Consider the following 18,080-nt stretch of genomic DNA (forward strand, 5'->3'; position numbering starts at 1 on the left):
AGAGTGGAAGGGGAGCGAGAATAAGGGGAAGAGAGGAGATGGGAGCGGATGAGGGAGCGAAGAGTAAAGCGACGGATCATTCTTCAGTAGAATAGGCGTGAAGGAATGATTATTCAGGGGTGATATATGTTACATACATATACATAGAGTCCGCTGCTCAACTATCTCCATCCCCGTTGGCGTACCTCTTCTCCATCTTCTCCATCGCCTCCTGCGTCAACTCCTGCCGATTGATGCGCTCCAACACATCATTCTTGCGCGTTCTGCGATCGCCGATCCAAATCAGCAGTCCGGCCGTGGCGTTGCACGTGATCGAACAACACAGAATGACCGTCGTCAACGCAAACGGGCGGCGCTGGTAGTCGATGCTCCACGTGACGGTGCCCAGGGCAATCTGCAGGAGGGAATGGCAGTCCAGGAGAACCACGATGGCGACCAGCAGGCGCAGGGGGAACGCGTGGTGCGTCTCCGTCTCGTGCGGCTTGTAGAACGTGTGCGATTTGTTGAACTTGGCGGCGTGGTAGTCCAGGAGGCGCTGCTGCTTGTGGCTCAGTACGCTGTATTCGCCCGGGTCTTCGAGGTCAGCTTTCACGCCGAATCGTCTTCGCAGGTGGAGTTTCGCGGCGGCTTTGTTCAGCACTCGATCACGGCGGCGTGGTTTAGGCTTGGGGACCACGGGCGGCGGCATCTCGGTCGGCAGATCGTTGTGGTTCTTCAGCTTGGGCATGTTATGCTTCTCGCGGGTCGACCAGGTGAGGTGATGGTAGTGCGCGATGAAGACCATATGGTACGTGTCAACAGCCCTGAAAGGGGCGAGGCCGTCGCCGACGATGGCGAAGAGTGCAACGAGGACATTGTCAATCACGTTGATGACATACAGTTGCTTCCCACCGACGTTGATCCAGCCTGTGTCCGGGGATTTGGTCAGTGCACATAGATTTGGAAGGGCTCTGATGGCGTACCGATGAGGAAGAGAACCCAGGCCAAGCCAAAGAGCGTGATCAATGTTGCATAGAGCGTGATGCAGAAGCCCAGGGCTATGGTTCAAAGTTAGCAGTTGCACGACTTGCGGTCGAGATAGACAGGCTCACGTTGGCGAACATATTGCATAAACCCCTTCATGGACCTTTTGAATTTCGACCGGCGTGAGTGAAGCATATGTCGAACATGGTCATTGAGTTCCAGTCGCTCTTGGTACGTCCACCCTGACAATGACGCTCCTTCGGGAAGCACCGCATACCGAGATTCACTGAGCTGGGAGTTGATTGTGGCACCGGTAGGAGCGCGGTATATCGGTGCAGGGCGTGCTACCTTCGGTGGCTTTTCCTGCCCCTGCTTGTCTTTCTCTCCCGGCTTCAGTTTCTGTTCGACATCTTGCAAAAAGCTCGTGAGTGAAAAGGTCGGTCTTCTATTCACATATTTGCCCAGGTCGGGAACGAAAAGCGAGTTTTGAACGTTGGTGAGAGATATCAGAGTTTGAACTTCGGGATCTGACGAGACTGGTGAGCACAGAAAGTCTTAGATGGACCCAGAGTGATAGGATAAGTACCCAAAGCGTCGAGGGCATCGACCATATCTGCATTGTAGTCCCTTTCAGACTGTATAGAATCCCTTTCTGCGCGCCCAAAACCTAACGACTGACGAGTTTTGTTCCACAAGTTTCCCAGTCTGCCGTTGTCCGACCGGTCCGCTTCCCTAGGGTTCGCGGCATAATCGTGGACTGCCCCAATTTTCGCTTCAGGCCTCGGGGCAGTACTTCTGTGACGAAGAAGTCGAATGCTAGGGAGATAGAGACTGTCTTCTCTCGCAGCGGGCAATTGTCTAACGCCAGAAATAGGCTCGTCTCGTAAGGCCGGAGGATGGCTCGACGCTGGTTCCTCGATCGGTGGTTGCGCCACTGTCCTGGCAGCATCTTGCGGTGATGTGTTTTCGGTGGCTACTGCAGCCGGGTCGCTACGTCCCGACCTTCGAGACGCGCCGTGGATGGCTTCACGCAAGCGGTCCATCCCAGAGCTCTGCGAGTCTGTGGCTTTCCACAAGTTGGCGGTGCCTTTGGCAGCGGCAGTACTGCAACCCACGCAGACAGCGTACTCACACAAGATGAAGCTGGCATCGTTGAATCTGCGTAGAAGAGATCGAGATTATCAATGCGATCGTCCTTCCTCCGTGGCGTCTCGAAAACTTGGAAATGGACCTGAAAGCCACAAAAGCCAAATGCAAGATGATGTCATGGGCTACCGCCTCAAGGCATGCAACAGGGGACGCATTGCGCCAATCGTTCCTTAGAAACGGGGAAATTGGGGGCGATAAGGCGTGCTGGCTGGGGTGCTTAGGCTCTGGTCGGCAATCTGCAAGCACCAGATACCCTAACGGCCAATTGGCACAAGAATCCATGTGGTCTAAGCTGTCTACAGACATTCGGAGCTGGTCAATGACTGCTGATTAGCGGCTTGATCGGTCTCCGTGTGGAATGGCCAAGATGCAGAGCCAGTCTCTTTCACCGAGGATGCCAAACAGGTGTCTCTTGACTGTCTGATGGATCTCCTCTCGAGTCCGTAGGATTGATGGAGGCTCCTGGTACCGGTGTCGCAGGTACGTTCGTGAAAAGTTGTCGAGGGTCACAAGTGTTTTCGCTACCGTTGAAAACATCCACAGGTCTTACAACGTCTGTTGAAACGGTCGTACTAGAGCTACTCTCAGATAGCTCATCCAAGTGCCTTCGCCGAATGTGCTCTTGGAGATTTTCCCTCCTTGTAAAACCTGTTCCGGAACTTCGGAGGCATTGGGGGAAGGGGCAGAAGACTGGCTCCTTCGTCGGGAGGTGCATCTTATGTATCTCGCGCTGGTGTCTCAGAAGTCCGCCTGTATAGGTGAATCCTATTCGCGACTCGCAGCCCGGTTCGTAGCACTTGTAAGGCCTTTCGTGTCTGTCCATATGTTTGTTCCACTCACAGACTCTCCGAAACGTCTGAACGGGTTTGCCCCGACAGTCGATGTGATCGCAGAATATTTCGCCCTTTTCGTTACGTGGTGGTGATCGGTTGCGGTGGATTGCTTGGGGGCTCGGTGTTGGAATTTTGACTGGCGTTGGAGTCTTAACTTGGATGTGAATTTTGCTAGGTGTGTCTGCCGGTTTTGGGAGCAAGAAACTGTCATCAACTGGATGACTGCGGTTCAAAATCGAATCTATGCTCTCTGGCTTTTCCTTGAGAGGGCCCTCGGAATCGTCAGTGCTGGCTTCTGAAGGACCAGGATTTGGGTCCGTAGGGGCTTCGTCAAATATATCGAAGTTTAGCAGGTCGCCAAAGTCGGGAAGTTCGGGGTAGAAGTAGGTTGTGGTAGTGATCGGGGGTGTCTGTGGCGTAGGTTGACTGTTCTCGGCGCACTGGAGGCGGGTAAACAGCTCCTGAATCGAGGCGCTGAGAATTGATTGTGCATCAGCCGACTGCAGCCACGACCTCATCTGGGCAGACTCGGTTTCAGCCGTCCTTTCAATAAGTATCTGATGCAGGACGGATGGGGCGAGCCGCTGAAATTCGCCCAGAAATCCAGGTATCTGAGCAGGCTGAATCGATGCGGGAGTGTCTTCAGCGTATATGCTCGAGGGTGGCTCCAGGCGAGGAAAAATGATGGACCATATGCACTTCCACGCCTCTTCAGTGGTCTTGCCGGTCCACCTTTTTCTCAGTTGGGCACATTGCCTCTCAGACAACAGTTCCGATGATATGTTTTCCCGATATGTACATGCAAGTTCTGCCGGGGCTCGAACATGCTCTTCTAGGCTGGGCTCATTTTCAAAGATCTGCAAACATCGCTGACAATGATAATCGGGCATTTTGTGAACGCGGTAAAGGTGCTGCTTCAGCCTTGCGATGTCTCTGAGATAAACACTCGAGCAGCCCCGATACTTCTTCTCCGAGGTGTTGGCAGGAGAGTACCGAGCTGGGTCGTACTTCCAGTAAGGGCAAGCAAGAAGTTTCTCTGTGGGTAAACCACTCTCTGAAGAAGTGCGTGCCTTCTTGGATGGATGATCTTCTTCGTCATTGTCTGAGGGATGGTCATCGTCTTCTCGATTGCTCTTGCCTCGTCCTGAGCGATGGTGAGGACGCTTCGATGGTGTTGACTGAGCTGACGACGCCGTCGACGTTGTACCCTCGGAAGTTGTTGGTGTGGAGGCATCCATTGGGGACAGATCTCCGCGGGTACTAATAATTGTACTTCCATTGGATTGCAAAACATACAAATTCAATGACTGTTGCAATTCTGTCTCCCAGGCATCTTCGACCCCTAAAAGAGGTGTAGAGCTCCTCCTCCGCCATGGTGAAGTCACTGAAGTGTAATGCTGGAATGGACCAGTGGGGGTTGGAGGTGTTCGATCTATGTTTTGATCAATCCTTGGCCACGACAAGCATCTTCTCAGATTATGGCATGATAAAACCCGATAGACAAGTTCAATCACAACTTCCCGTCTGTTGCGCTGTGGTGAATTGATTTGCAAGCCCTGCATGAGAGGATAATTGTTGAAAAGAAACGCTGGCTGTCGCGCGAGTGTCCGGTACCTGGATGAGAGTTCCTTGGTGGGGTCGCGGTGAGTTGCTTTCGGGGATCTTTCGCTCGGGAAGTCACTGGTAGAGGTAGAGAGGGGTTTATCGACAATAGGAGGAAGCTGGCCGGTTCGTTGTCTCGTCGTGTCTTGTTCTTCATCACGTATTATATGGTTGTCGTTGACGTCGTTGGCCTTGGGGTTTATTTCGTGATTCTCAATGGCGTGGCGCACAAGGTCCTCGAAATGACCCCTTTGGCTCGTTGCCCATGAACGGTGATGGCGCTGTTCATCCATGTGGACTGGGTTGTTGGGTTCATGGTCGTCGTGGTGTGTGCTCGGACGTAATCTTGACCGTAAAGGATCTTTGGGAGCAATCACATCCAAAAAATAGATTTTAGCTGCGGAGGCAAGCGTCGAATCTAACTGTGCAACCGCAAACAGGCTTTTCTTCTCGTCGGCCGTCCGCTTCCTGGCAGCTGTTCGTCCCAACTTGGTGGATGAGATCGGAAGCACCTTGTGCGCGTCGTTGCCGTTGGTGCTCCAAACCCGCAGATTGTGGGCGTCGGAATAAAATGATAGTTCTGGAGAGCCCGCCGCAAATCTAGAGTCAGTCAGAGCCTCATCGCCATCGTTTTCGTCCAACACCACGTCGTGAGGCCGACTTTCGCTGGGGAAAGGTGCCATGGTTAGCTCTGCTTTGGGGCTCTGACCCACGACACACCCACAGCACGAAGAATCAAGGCTGGAAGAACAGAAAGAAGGCGAAGAAAGCCAGATCGGAGCGAGTGGCATTGATTTTGACGACACCTGGCGGCACTTCAGCCGTACATTGAGCGTTGCGCACACTCGTGCAAAACGCCGTGCGCTACGGGGGTGTCCGGCTTCCCACGCTCGAGCCTCACGGCGGATATGGAGCACCGAGTACAGCCCCAAAGGAACGAGCTACGCGAGCCTCTCCAGCCCCAACCAACCCACAGCCACATTGTCATCGGCCCGGGCCATCACCATCAGATGGGCTAGAGACACGAGGTGGTGCACAGTGAATCGGCTTAATCAGATTGGGAAGGTTTTCCGGCTGTGAATTGTAAAGCGGCGGGGATGAGTTACCGAAAGGACCCTTAAGGACCCATAGTTCGTGGGTGTGTACCAAGTATATATCTATTATATATCCCCCGAACTGTACCTTTCTTTCAACCATTTTCGTTCAGGAAAGGGAGCGAGGCCGCTTTAACCGGGCACGTGACTGAGCATTGAGCAGGCCTCACGAGGGAGTGCGCTCGAGCACTGGGCGAGCCACAAGGAGCGCTGCCCTGGTACCAATTCGCAGAAGCCTCTGGGCGTCGGCTACAGTTAGCTGTCCCTCTCGTTTGTTTCGGCCAAGCCTGCTGCCTGGAAACTTCGATGCTTCCGTCTACGTGATAACGCGCCGTGCCCAACTACAGGATCTTAGAGGGGCGCATTTGGGCTCCCAGGGTCGACTTCGAGTCCTTGAGGAGCCTCTTTTGGCATCCAAGTGGTCAATTTGGGCTGCCCAAGTGTTCATCGTGGACCTTTGAGAGCCGCTTAGGGATTTCAGGGGTATTGAGAGTTGCGAAATTGGAATGCTCTTTGCCTCGAGATGGAAGCGGCCAGGCTGATGGACATCTTCCCGCACCTGGTCATTAGAGGCATTTGCGAGTATTCGGATTCACACAAGAACAAAAGAGCAGCAAGAATATGCGGCGGCCACCACGGCGGCCAATGCTCGTGCATTATGGTGTTGACGATGTAGGGGGCACGGCTTCTGGTGTCTGAGGACGAGAGGAGCAGCTTCCTGTGGAGATGTAAATAGCGTTGTAGATCATGTCATGTATTGTGTCCGTGAGGACGGAGTCTTCTGTATGGGCGTAGAGGAGCTCATCACTTGGTCCATTCTTCTGAGTCCACTAACTTTTGTGCTCTTATTCCGCGGCCACAAACCTGGCAGAAGCAAGTGTCGTCCTCACTCTCATTGTACGAAAAGCCGCGAGGTGCGAGCTGTTGTGGAGGTAGCGCCGTGTGTGTCCATTTGACAGATAAGTTTCGAGGCGTTCGACGATGCCCTGGTATTCTGTAGGTTGGGATGGTTTTGGTGTCGTTGGTGACGCACTTTGCCATCATTGCGACGCGTCAGAACGCGTGCGTGAGTTGCCTCGGCTTGTCGTTGGTGATGATTTTAGCGTTGATAGTGCTGCCAAACCGTTAGACGTCGCTATTGATGGTACTGCTGCTGCTGCCATTCTTCCTCCCCTTTCTGTCCAAATGAGGCGTTTTTCGATTTTTAGTTTAAAGTGTTCGATATGTATGTATCTTGGTTGACACTTAACTAAATACCACAGTACTCAGCGGCGAACAACCCTTGACTGCCGCGATGTGAGTCTGATTGAATGAGAGGGAATTGCAAAATAATTCTTATCTTGACGTTGTCTCGCCGTATGGCAAGAAATTCTTACATTGTACGTGGCCGAGAGATGGCACGTGAGCAGGGTTGGGTGTCGTCGTCATTCTTGCTGTCACGGCAACACAACCATATCGAGGACGGGTCTGTGAGAGAATCCGAGGTTGCTTCGAGACAGCATCCAGTCCTGGGCGAAAGCGACCATTCCTCGATAGCCGCTGCCGTGAAGTCCGACGTTCTCTAAATGAGACATTCCGCAGCAGAATTGGGCGCCCATTCTCTCGAATTTTGCATCTCTGAGAACACATTTTCACGTCAAATGGCTGGGGATCCCATAGAGGTACGGATGCGTCGGCGGTAGCATGTATCTACCCCGTGTATGTATATACCCGGAGACACTCCTGAGAATGCCATCAATAAGAAAAGGAAAGTTCAAGGTCATGCTTTATACTAGCCTTGGCCGGGCAAACCGACAGTCACAGCCGTGGAGCTTGTGCTTCGGAGCCATGTCGCCTTGAATCGATGAACAGCACTCATGTCGCACAGTGGGCAAGTATTGCAGCGATACTTCCGACTCCAAATGTAGGTTCTCTGTTTATGACCCCCCCCCCCAAAACTCTCTTTGAAGGACAGCAACGTGGCAGAATGCATGGATAAAGCAATGCGAACACCGAGTGTGGACCTTACGGTGTTGCCCCTTGCGGATAATATTCCTTTTGACTAGCTACAAGTATCTCGGTCCGCCTTCGGGATACCTCAAGAGTACAGAGAGGTCGAGGACCTCGCTGAGACAGCAACCATGAACAACACGAAGAGTTGCAAGAACTCTTCATGAACTTTACCCCTTTTGCAATCTGACTGTTTGCACAACGGGAACAGAACACACCGCACAATCGACGCGCATGAGTCCTCACGTAGGGTGGGAACGAGTGATCCCATGACAGAAACAATCCTTTGTGCTTCAGTCATCACCCTTGGCGTTGAAATGGCTACCAGAGAACTCTGACTCCATTTCTTGCCGCTTGTTAATCATGGGTCACAGCAAAGTCAACCTCCAGGAATAGGTGGTTCGCAATGACGCCGGAAATGTAGGTGGTCGTTACCGTCAGGTCAGTCACCATACGGCCCAGGGCACCCGCTCCATCTCAGTTCACGCGCACGATGACAACACCCGGAAAGCATTCCCATCTCGCAACCATAACAAGGGCATATAAGTGGATCAGTAGAAGGCATAAGCCCCCGCTGCACGTGGATTGAGACATTGTATGGGTACTTGAGCATCGTTGATACCAGCTCGAGTCGACACGAGCAGACGATACACACAAGTTGTAATCCATTGTGGCGACCAGACAGCGTACTGGAAACATCATTTAAGTAATTCAATCCTACCAGAGACTTGGGATGTGGGAAAGCGAAATACCTATCCCTATAACGGCATCGAATAGAGCATTGATGGAGGAGGCCTCAAAGTCTGTGTATTGCACCGGGCGAAGGGATCATAAACTCGAGAGTATGAAGAAGTGCTGGTTTAAAGGCGAGAAGAAACTACTTCTCGCTCAATGCAACACTGGCTTGCGAGTACCCCGGGACTTAGGCTATCGGCGAGGTCATGTTCTGCCCGGAGAGTCACTGCATTTGACCACCACGAGGTCTACTCCACCATCCTCGTGTCCGACAGTCGACAGATGAAGGCTCCACAATGCGCGCCTGTCTTGCCTTTTCCCTTAAGAGTCTGCCTGGGGCGAATCTTGAGTTCTTCGAGATGGCCTAATGAGAAAGAACAACAAAATGAGACAATCTACTTTTATGTAAGAAGGAATAGCGATATCGGTAGAATCAATCGTTAATAGTAATTGGGAGAGTGTTGAAGTTACCTGAAATCAACCGAACTCAATTTCAACTGTTCGCTGTTCAATGGCCCCAGTCCTCGCCCCACGAGCCTCAATGGCTTAGAGGTTCAACTTGTTTGGCGACTTCATTGCGTACCACTCTAGCGTAATGGCCGAGAAGATTTCGCTAGGGATTCCTGCAGCGCTCAAGAGATCAATGCCCTTTCCGGGGTTGAGGGACATGTATGTGGTTTTTGCACCAACGTTGAAACGGTGGCCAACGCCATTCGTTTCGCATCCACTCCCGTTGTTCTTGTTCCAGTACGAGATGACTATGCCGTCCTTGATTGCGCTGTTTGCCTCACCGGCATATGGCCAGGTTGGGCTACCCGGGCCCGGATGCTTGCCAAAGGTCCCCACTAGGTATTGAAAAATAAATATCAGCGATCTCGTGAAATCTTCACACACCATGAATGCATTGGGTCATTTGGAATGAATGAGATTTAGCAACAAAGACGATGGCTAGAACCTACTATACGTCTCTCCGTCCACGTTCCACTTGGCAACATTGTCCTTGGTGGCATCGGGTGTAGTGAATAACTGATAGTACGGAAAGTTGCCAGGTTCGTTACCCTGTTTGTATCTCGCTGTCAGCGTTGCGGCGGTGTCATTCGGCTGCGCGTATGGGTCGTATGCAACGCCAGAATATTTTTTGCCATTGTTGGCAGGAGCCTTCGGCGTGTATGTAACGAACAAGAGTGCTCCTGGAAGGTTGGAGCCGTGGGTAACTTGTGGTGGCGGCATTTTTGTAGCGAAAGCAGCTTGCAAATTCCTTTACTCTGTGACTGTACTCGCAGTATATGAAAATGAAAAGATTGTGGTAGAGGATCGTAGAGGAGAGGATAATTATATGTAGATGGCAATGGGGTGTTGTGGCGAGCTGGAGTGATCCATGGCTATCAACATACCTCGTATATGCTCGAAGCCCTTTATGTGGCGTTGCTGAAATGCTCTGCAGGGTCTCACCAATGTTGGCCTCATGCAGCGTTCGCGACGCCCTTATACGTGAAGTCCCCCTCTCATACCTACCATTGCCGACGATCCTTGTACCGCGTGGCTGTAAACCGTGTGAATGCACAGTTCATTGAGCTGAGAACCTTTGACGATTGCGCAGCCAGCCATTATCACTTCTCGAATGGTTGTCAGCCAGCCACTATCAGTTTCTTCACATCACAGCATTTACAGGACGACCATAGCCCAGGTCGGTCGTTCGCCAAACCTCATTCTCATGCATTGAGCTTCAGTGTCTCTGCTCCTACCACTACCCCGCAATTCGTTCTGGCCCCCAGTGGAAGTGACAACCAGGGGCTGGCTGACAACGATTCGAGAAGTGATTGAGGTTGTCGGCTGCAGGGTCTCTTCCCCGAAAGCTGAAACATAGCTGGCACAAGATTCGACAATGGAGTCAAAAATGCCAGGACATCCGCACACATCCACTTATAAATGTACGTACTGTTGCGTTCTGGCCGCCGGGGTTGCATGAATCACGTTGAAAGCTGAGGCACCCCTGCCACCCACAAGGGTCTAGAACACGGTCGACTGCATATGTGCCAAGACTTTCTGAGTGCGCCATTCGAAGGACCGAGAGGGGGAGAGGAACAGAGGAGAGGGAGAGGAAAAGGGGAAGAGCATTATACTACAGAACCGTGGGGATTCAGTTAGACTTGTCCAGTAATATAGTAGGGTATCCTCTCAGGGATCCCGCCTTTTATTAGAGTCCGAAACGGGCTATCATTAATGCTATCGGGTAAAGTTACCATAAGGCTAGGTGCGTATAACGTAGACGCGAGTAAGACTGGAGATAAAATAGGTACTTCGCTAGCGCATAAGGGTGTAGGGAGGGAAGCGAGAGAGGGTGGTAGGAATCAGGCCGAAGACAAAGGAGAGTAGAAGAGAGTGGAAGGGGAGCCAGAAAGAGAGGAAGGGAGTAGAGGGGAGCGGACGAGGAAGCGAGTCGACTAAATCGTCATTAGCAGGAGAGGAAAGCGACGGGGTATTAGTCGGGGAAAGAGTCTTAAGGTTATGTATAGTTATATACAGCACCCTAGCAAAAATATCCATCCACCCCACCAATTTTGCCACTATTGAATTTATAGTCGTAACCACTAATTAGTAAATTTCTTTAATACTGTACGGGGATCGAATTCGTTAGCATGCACGTGCTAGAACGCACAGAGGCCTGTCCAGGGGCCGGTAGGTGGGCGCGGTGTTCTGGTGGTGGCACTGTCTCGCTCGCCTGCCAACAACAACACAAACCAACCAAACTAAACACAGGAGGATGGCGAGTAGTCGCTGTAGTCGAATCGCTCACGGAACGGCCTGCAGAGCGACGCAGGAACAGTAACCAAAGAGGAACAGAAGGTTTCGAGCACAACTAGCACTCTGTTCGCTGCGAAGGATAGTCAAAGTCATCAGCCCAAACGAGACTCCGTTTGCCTAGATCCGGTCACATGATCGCATCCGCCCCTCGTGGCTGCTCAAGCGGAGCGGGGTTGTGTCAACAAAGCCTGCTAGGCCTACTCACATGCTCACAGTCGAGACCGAAACCTTCTTGCAAGTCCAGATGACTACAGTGTATTACAAGCGCCCGTCACACCACGCAAAGTAATGTCGAAGGCCTCGCTCGATAGTCGCTTAGAATTTGGGGGATATATCATGGTCGTAAGAGAGAAACTGTCGACCTCCTGGTGAAAATACAGGTATCAGCGGAAAGAGCTCAATATGGCCGGGTCGCGTGAACGGTCGTTCGATTTCATTGTCGTCGGAGCGGGTGAGCGCAAAGAAAAACAGATGATGATGTCGAGGTCTAACCAAAAGTGATAGGCAACTCTGGAGCCGTGGTTGCTGGAAATCTGGCGCGCGCGATACCCGGACCAAGTGTACTTCTAGTAGAGCGTGGAGGTGACAATCAAGACCCTGAGTTGAGAGTCGCGTCGGAGCGATTCACCAATGTCTACATAAACGATGCAGTCAAACTCCGCTACGAGACTGTCCCGCAAAAGAACCTCAACAACCGAAGCCTGGAGTATCTGCGTGGTCAAGGGCTCGGCGGCTCAAGCATGGCCAACTTCTGCGGCTATATCCGTGGCTCCAGATCCGACTATGACACCTGGGCAGAGATGGTCGATGATGATGCGTTCAAATGGAAGAATGTCGTCCAACGCTACTGTGAATTGGAAAACCTCCATTTCACCCCCGACGATGATCCGGACGGTTTCGTTCGTCTGAGGGATGGTGTCCACGGTTTCGAGGGTCCTGTGGATTTGAGCTTGGCGGCAAGACAAGAGTGGCCCACGGGACTGGACAAAGTCATGAAAGCCAGTCTCCAATTTGGCTGGCCACTGAACCAGGACCAGAACTCGGGCGATCTCATTGGTGTCGGATCCATCTCTACGACGACGTACAAGGGGTATCGTGTTACCAGCGCATCTGCATATTTGAGCAACCCCCCGGCAAACCTCACCATCTGGACTCACGCTCTTGCCACCAAGCTGCTATTCGAGAAATACGGCAACAGTTCAAAGCCCAAAGCTATTGGAGTAGAGCTTGCGGACGGCCGGAAACCTCGGGCCAAAAACGAAGTGATCCTTGCGCTTGGAACAATCGATACCCCCAAGCTATTAATGCTGTCTGGCATCGGACCCAAGGAAGATCTCAGGCAGTTGGGAATCCCCAGTTTGGTGAACCTCCCGCGACTGGGCAAGGACATGATCGATCATAACTATGTCATCGTTTCCTGGGGCGCCAATACCGAGTTGGGCACGAGTGTTGATCGTGTCAGGAACGCAGAGCTCGTGGAAACAGCCCGAAAACAGTGGCGAAAAGACCGCAGTGGACAAGACGCGTGGCTGAATCTGTCAAATTTGCTGGCATTCGTCAAGTATGATCCCAAGCGGTCACCGAAGACTTTCGAAGAGCTGGAAAAGCTGGATGAGAGGACGAAGAAATGGATCAAACACCCTCAAACTCCCCAGATCGAGCTCTTTCTCCAGGGCACTGTCCCAGAGGAGTTCGACACGAAGAACGGGCCGGAGTGCTTTATGCTCGGTATCATGTCCATGCAACCTCAGTCTCGGGGCACCGTCAGACTGGCCTCGAAAGACCCACTTGAAATGCCTCTGATCGATCCTAACTACTTTGATCACCCGTATGATTCGCGCATGATGATCGAAGGGGTCCGAGAAGGCTTCAATCTCATCAAGTCAACGGATTTGTCCAAGTACATCGTCGGTCCAAACCTGACCCCGGCTTCCGACAGCGACGAAGACATCCTGAAGTTCCTCAAAACTTACCTCATGCCGATCTTGCACCCCGTAGGGACTGTGAGGATGGGAAGCAGCAATGACCACAGTGCCTGTTTAGACACCGATTTCCGGATTCGTGGAGTTGACGGTCTGCGCGTTATGGACCTTAGTGTCTGTCCGCTGATTACCAGGTATGAAACCACTCCTCGCGCTGCCGTGCTCCTCTCTCGTGCATTGCTAAAATTGTGACCATAGTAATCATACTCAAGCGACAGCGTATGTTGTCGGCCAGTTGGGCTGGAAACAACTCCAAAAAGAGTATGGTCTAAAAATGACGCCTCCGCAGCAGAAACTTTAGAGAATGTGGACAAGGTTCAATCCTCGAGTCGGGATGGCATGTTGGGGTGAAGTGGAACCAAAGTTTGATATCACGGGTGGCTCGTAGATCAACGAACATAAAGCCTCATCTCGTCGGTCTGATGAACTCTGCAAGACCGCGTGACGAACGATCTCTTTGGTCAAAAGGTACTAAAATGATGAATTGGGTGGCTTCCTGGCCTACCCGCTCGGCAGGCCATCTGTGCATTTGGTACGACACCCCATGAACTAAACCACCTTTCCTATGAACAACAGCACCCGATTCACAACCGCTCGCCCTGAACCCTATGCTACCCTTGTCTGAGCCTTGCCAGACTGGCACGATACTGCCACCACTCAAAGATCAGCGCGACCGCTCAAAGGTCAACGATCTCGTGGTGACTACCCTCGGTCTTGTTGCCAAATTCGCTGTCGCCCTCCTTCCCGGCAACAACGTGGTCTTTGACCACGATTTCTCCATAATTTCCACTCTGAATGTCAGCCGTAAAGACAACAACTTCATCTTCGTCTCCGAATATTGCCGCCACTTCCTCGAGTGGGACACCGTTGGTCTCGGGTATGGCGAAAATAATGAAGACCAGACCAACCACACAACAGCAGATGAAGACCTGTCAGACAAGACTTAGGACAAATTGGTAAGACCATCGTCAAACAAGTTGAACTCACCAGATAGAACTTCCAGCCAATTGTGCGGAAGGCAGTAGGGCTGGCTTGCAAATACGCGAGAGAGGTCAAGGCGAAACTAGCAGTGGCGAGGGCGAGACCTTTGGCCCGCAGGTGGTTAGGGTAGACTTCGCCAAAGAAAACCCAGCCAGCGATGTCTACGCCACAACCGTAGAAGTAGACGAACACATAACTGGTGATAGACGACGGCATTAGCTCGAAATGTTCTGGTAGATCGGGTTCATGCTTGAACTGTAACTTACAATGCTGCCACAGCGGCACGGAGTGCGCTGTAGTTTGGCTCTGGCGGCAGGGGACTGGCACAGGTGGCAACGACTGCTGCTTCTACAATCAAGCAGGCGAGACAACCACCGATGCCGAAGATCATCATGGCCTTACGCCCAAATTTGTCCACGACAAGAGCACCTGTCAGATTTCCTGCGATACCACAGGTGATCCAGCCACATTGAAGTTGAAGCTGCTTCAGAGTGTCGTAGCCCAGAGCAGAGAAGATCGTCGGACCGTAATTGTTGATGACTAGGATCGTGAGCCGACTTGTCCACACAAGCTGAGGGTGGACGTCTTTCTAGACCAATTCTTACCGAGAATTGCTGTGCTTTGACCGAGGGCTGCGTAGGCAGTGGTTATGAGAACCCGATTGCGGTATGACTTTCTCTTGAACATCTGCCAGTAGGAAGGGTTGAGAGTCCTATCGTACTCGGCCTGTTTCTGCATCTGGTAGAATTCCACCATGGCAAAGTGATGCTCCTCATTGTTGGACAAGAGGTGCAATGTTCGGACGACCCGTTTGGCGTCCTCGACACGTTCTTGAAGAAGCAGCCATCGAGGTGACTCGGGCGTGAAGATGGCAACAATGCCTGGCAAAGCACTCCAGATCAATGAGATCCCATAGGGCCCACGCCATTGCGTTGATGGATTGCTAGAATGGTAGAAGGCTAATCCCATGTAGGTAGCTAATCCATAGCCAATTGCAATGTTGATGCCGACGCAGCCGACGAAGAGGCCTCTCAGAGCCGGAGGGGCGAGTTCGATGCAGTATACTGGTGCTGAAAACGGGTCAGTAGAGTTACATGGATCCTGTGCCGGCGAACGTCGTACAGATGGCTAGAAAGGCCAGCGAGCTCATTCCAGCGACGAATTTGAAGACGATGAACATGGCCACGTTTTGAGACGCGCACACCAGCACACCGCCAATCACTCCAGTCAAGGAAGCAAACCACATTCCAGCTCTGCGGCCATACTTTTCCAACTGTTTGATCCGGAGATCGTTAGCCATCGGCTCTTCTCGGGGAACTGTGTGCATCGACTCACAATCCATGTCGCAATAAAGATGCCGAAGACACCACCGGCCTGAAAGACTCCAGACATGGCCCCGATCAGAGAGTCAAGATTGGAGGCAACATTGCCCTGAGCATCCAGGAGGTGCATGTAGGTGAGAAAGCCGGGTTGGGCCAGAGTGGTGCCGATGATGGACGAAGGATAACTAAATGCCAGCGCTCCCAAGGATAGCAGGAAGCAGATGGTGAACTGCTTCCAGTTCCATTGTTTGGTATGTTGGAGCTCCATGCTGAACAAAATAACCGAAAATTAATCCACTTTGCAACGTCTGTAGAATATTTTGCCCAGGACCAGGGATGCGCGGATTGGAGGAGAATTGATCATCTCTACTTGAGGTACCGGGCCTATGTATACAAGTGGCCTTGTGTTGTTTGACTTCGAGCCACCGTCCAGTCGACGAGTACGAATATCTTGGTTCACCAGGACTCCAGCCCACGCCACAGTATCAAAAAATCCATCACAGACTCTCCGGGGCCTCCACATGCCCCAGACCCACAGTAGAAGCGGACGGCTGGCCTGGAAAAGTACAAAAGCGGGCCACCACGCGATCGGATCCAGTATCACGTGAGCGCACTTGGCACCCCCACCGCGGGGCCCCGCTGGTCCGCCCAGAAAAGCGTGCCTGATGCTGCAAACTTTTGGAGCAGAGACCCGACTTCAGTTGTATTAGTTCTCTCCAACGTCGAGGAAACTGCACAACCTGCTCCGGTGCGTGCAACACGTCGCACCTCGCACTCTCACCATCAATCTCAGCAGCCCGGTATGAGCAGACGCAGGCAGAGTACCAGTTGCCAGCCGTGCCGTAAGGCTAGGATCGGGTGCGATGCAATCCTCCGTAAAGGCGACCCATGTACCAACTGTGTGCGGCGTGCAAAAGTCTGTTGCCCTCAGCAGGTAATTCCGCAGCAGGTAACGAGCTCTTAGTCGATTCACGTCTAATCCTGGCGTCAGGCACCATGTGAACCGCAACAGGCCCTGTCTCCGTCTGGCGCTGGCCAGCACCCTCTCACTGCTGCGGCTGGCGACAACGGACTTTTCACGGCATCTCCCTCTGGGAGATTTCCCCCGATTACGGAAACTCGCTTCGATGCAGGTGATGTTCTTCTGACTCCGCGCACACAGCGGAGTGCTGGCTCGATCGCCGGCTTCTGCGCCAGGCAATTACACGACTCGGCTGGACTTCTATCTCCGATTCGCAGCATCTCCTACTTTGACCTCGAAGACAATGCCTCGCGTCGGTTACAGGCTTTGGCATTGCACGACATACTGTGGGACATCTTCATCTCCATTTTCGAGTCTCGCTTCGCACTATGGCTCGGCGACAGTTGCTGCCCATATCTGGAGATGACCATGGTAAGATCAGTCAGCCAATTCAGGAGCGTTGGCCTGGGGCTCAGGGATACAACTGACGCTTGCAGGGTACAAAGGCGCTAGTGTCGAGTATCGTCCTCCAGCTCGACGCGGACACCAGTAGCGGCATCATCGAGGCGGATGTCACTCCGAGCACGTGTGATTTGAGAGCTAGCCAAGTCAGTGGAAGGCATTTCTCCGACCCCCTTCTGAACGACGCACTTCGATATACCATCTACGCTTACTCTGCCCGTTGGCTTCCACTTAAAAGCGCTTACGAGCTGCATCACGTGAGCGACTCCGCGAGATCGACCCAGATGCAACAAGAGATCCGAGATCAGCTGTGGTATCAAGCCCGATCGGCCCTGATGCCTGCCCTGTCGCGTCCAAGCTATCGCTCGATCCTGGCTTTGTCGCTCTTCACATTCATGGAGATGCCGTTGGAAAACGGGGACCCCGGCTTCGGAAGGCTCTGCTCGCAAGTCTTGTACACCCAGTTTGATCGCCTCCGATCGCCGTTCAAGGATGGGGCTACTTTACCCCTCTCTCAAACAACGAGCGCGATACCTGACGAGAGGTACGCTTCGGACTCCGTGTTGGCCAGAGCCAAGGGCGCCCCTTGTGAGAAGCGACAAAATCTAGAAGACTCGATTTACTGGCTTGGAGTTCTAATGGATGTCAGCCGTTCACTCATCCATCGTTTGCCCATGGTTATGTTGCCTGGACAACTAGGGGATAGAAAGATCTGGGACTTCATTCGGCAGAGAACAGTCATTTTTGATCTGTCGTTCAAAGTATTGCATGGCTCACAGGTGCCCTTGCAGCCCGACGTCGTTGCTGTGGTGCTTCAACATGCATCTGCCTGCAAGACCATGTATCTCGGAACGTTGAATCGGTTCTGCGATGCCATGGGCGGCCACCGAGTCGAGGACCTCGAGGACGCAGCGAAGCAAATCGCCGAAGAAATTGGTCGATTTCACGACGTCTTCGATCCTCTGCTCGCAATGTGCTTTCGAGATTACATGGACATGTCTTCGGAGAACCAGCTGAATTACCGTAGGTTCCCCTCGCACTGCGGAGTGATGCTACCATGCTGACCACTGCCAGTATTGTTGATCGCGCACTACCATTTAGGCTCCTTGATTTTGGCCAACACAATTGAGTCGTTGAAAAATGTGCCCGACCAGCTGGAAGAGCCGGCTGTGTTGCGACAACAGGCCTGTAACGCTATCGTC

The 18,080-nt window shown here is 52.5% G+C and overlaps 3 protein-coding genes across 3 annotated transcripts; 1 reads left to right on the plus strand and 2 right to left on the minus strand.

Moving 5' to 3' along the window:
• Positions 1-114: 114 nt before the first annotated feature.
• On the minus strand, positions 115-2,323 carry PV07_09971 (uncharacterized protein). Its single transcript, XM_016397268.1, has 4 exons — positions 1,550-2,323; positions 1,092-1,490; positions 963-1,037; positions 115-906 (listed from the first exon to the last, which is right to left on the minus strand). Exons 1-4 carry the CDS (start codon positions 2,004-2,006, stop codon positions 158-160), a joined length of 1,680 nt encoding a protein of 559 aa, XP_016244459.1. The 5' UTR covers positions 2,007-2,323; the 3' UTR covers positions 115-157.
• An 11-nt stretch (positions 2,324-2,334) lies between these two features.
• On the minus strand, positions 2,335-5,356 carry PV07_09972 (uncharacterized protein). Its single transcript, XM_016397269.1, has one exon. It carries the CDS (start codon positions 5,336-5,338, stop codon positions 2,498-2,500), a length of 2,841 nt encoding a protein of 946 aa, XP_016244460.1. The 5' UTR covers positions 5,339-5,356; the 3' UTR covers positions 2,335-2,497.
• A 6,216-nt stretch (positions 5,357-11,572) lies between these two features.
• On the plus strand, positions 11,573-13,453 carry PV07_09973 (uncharacterized protein; the record flags this gene model as incomplete). The annotated part of the gene is made up of 3 exons (XM_016397270.1): positions 11,573-11,621; positions 11,675-13,286; positions 13,351-13,453. 3 exons carry the CDS (start codon positions 11,573-11,575, stop codon positions 13,451-13,453), a joined length of 1,764 nt encoding a protein of 587 aa, XP_016244461.1.
• Positions 13,454-18,080: the final 4,627 nt, after the last annotated feature.

The sequence above is a fragment of the Cladophialophora immunda genome, assembly GCF_000835495.1.
Source record: "Cladophialophora immunda strain CBS 83496 unplaced genomic scaffold supercont1.6, whole genome shotgun sequence".
In the NCBI taxonomy this organism is placed as follows: domain Eukaryota; kingdom Fungi; phylum Ascomycota; class Eurotiomycetes; order Chaetothyriales; family Herpotrichiellaceae; genus Cladophialophora; species Cladophialophora immunda.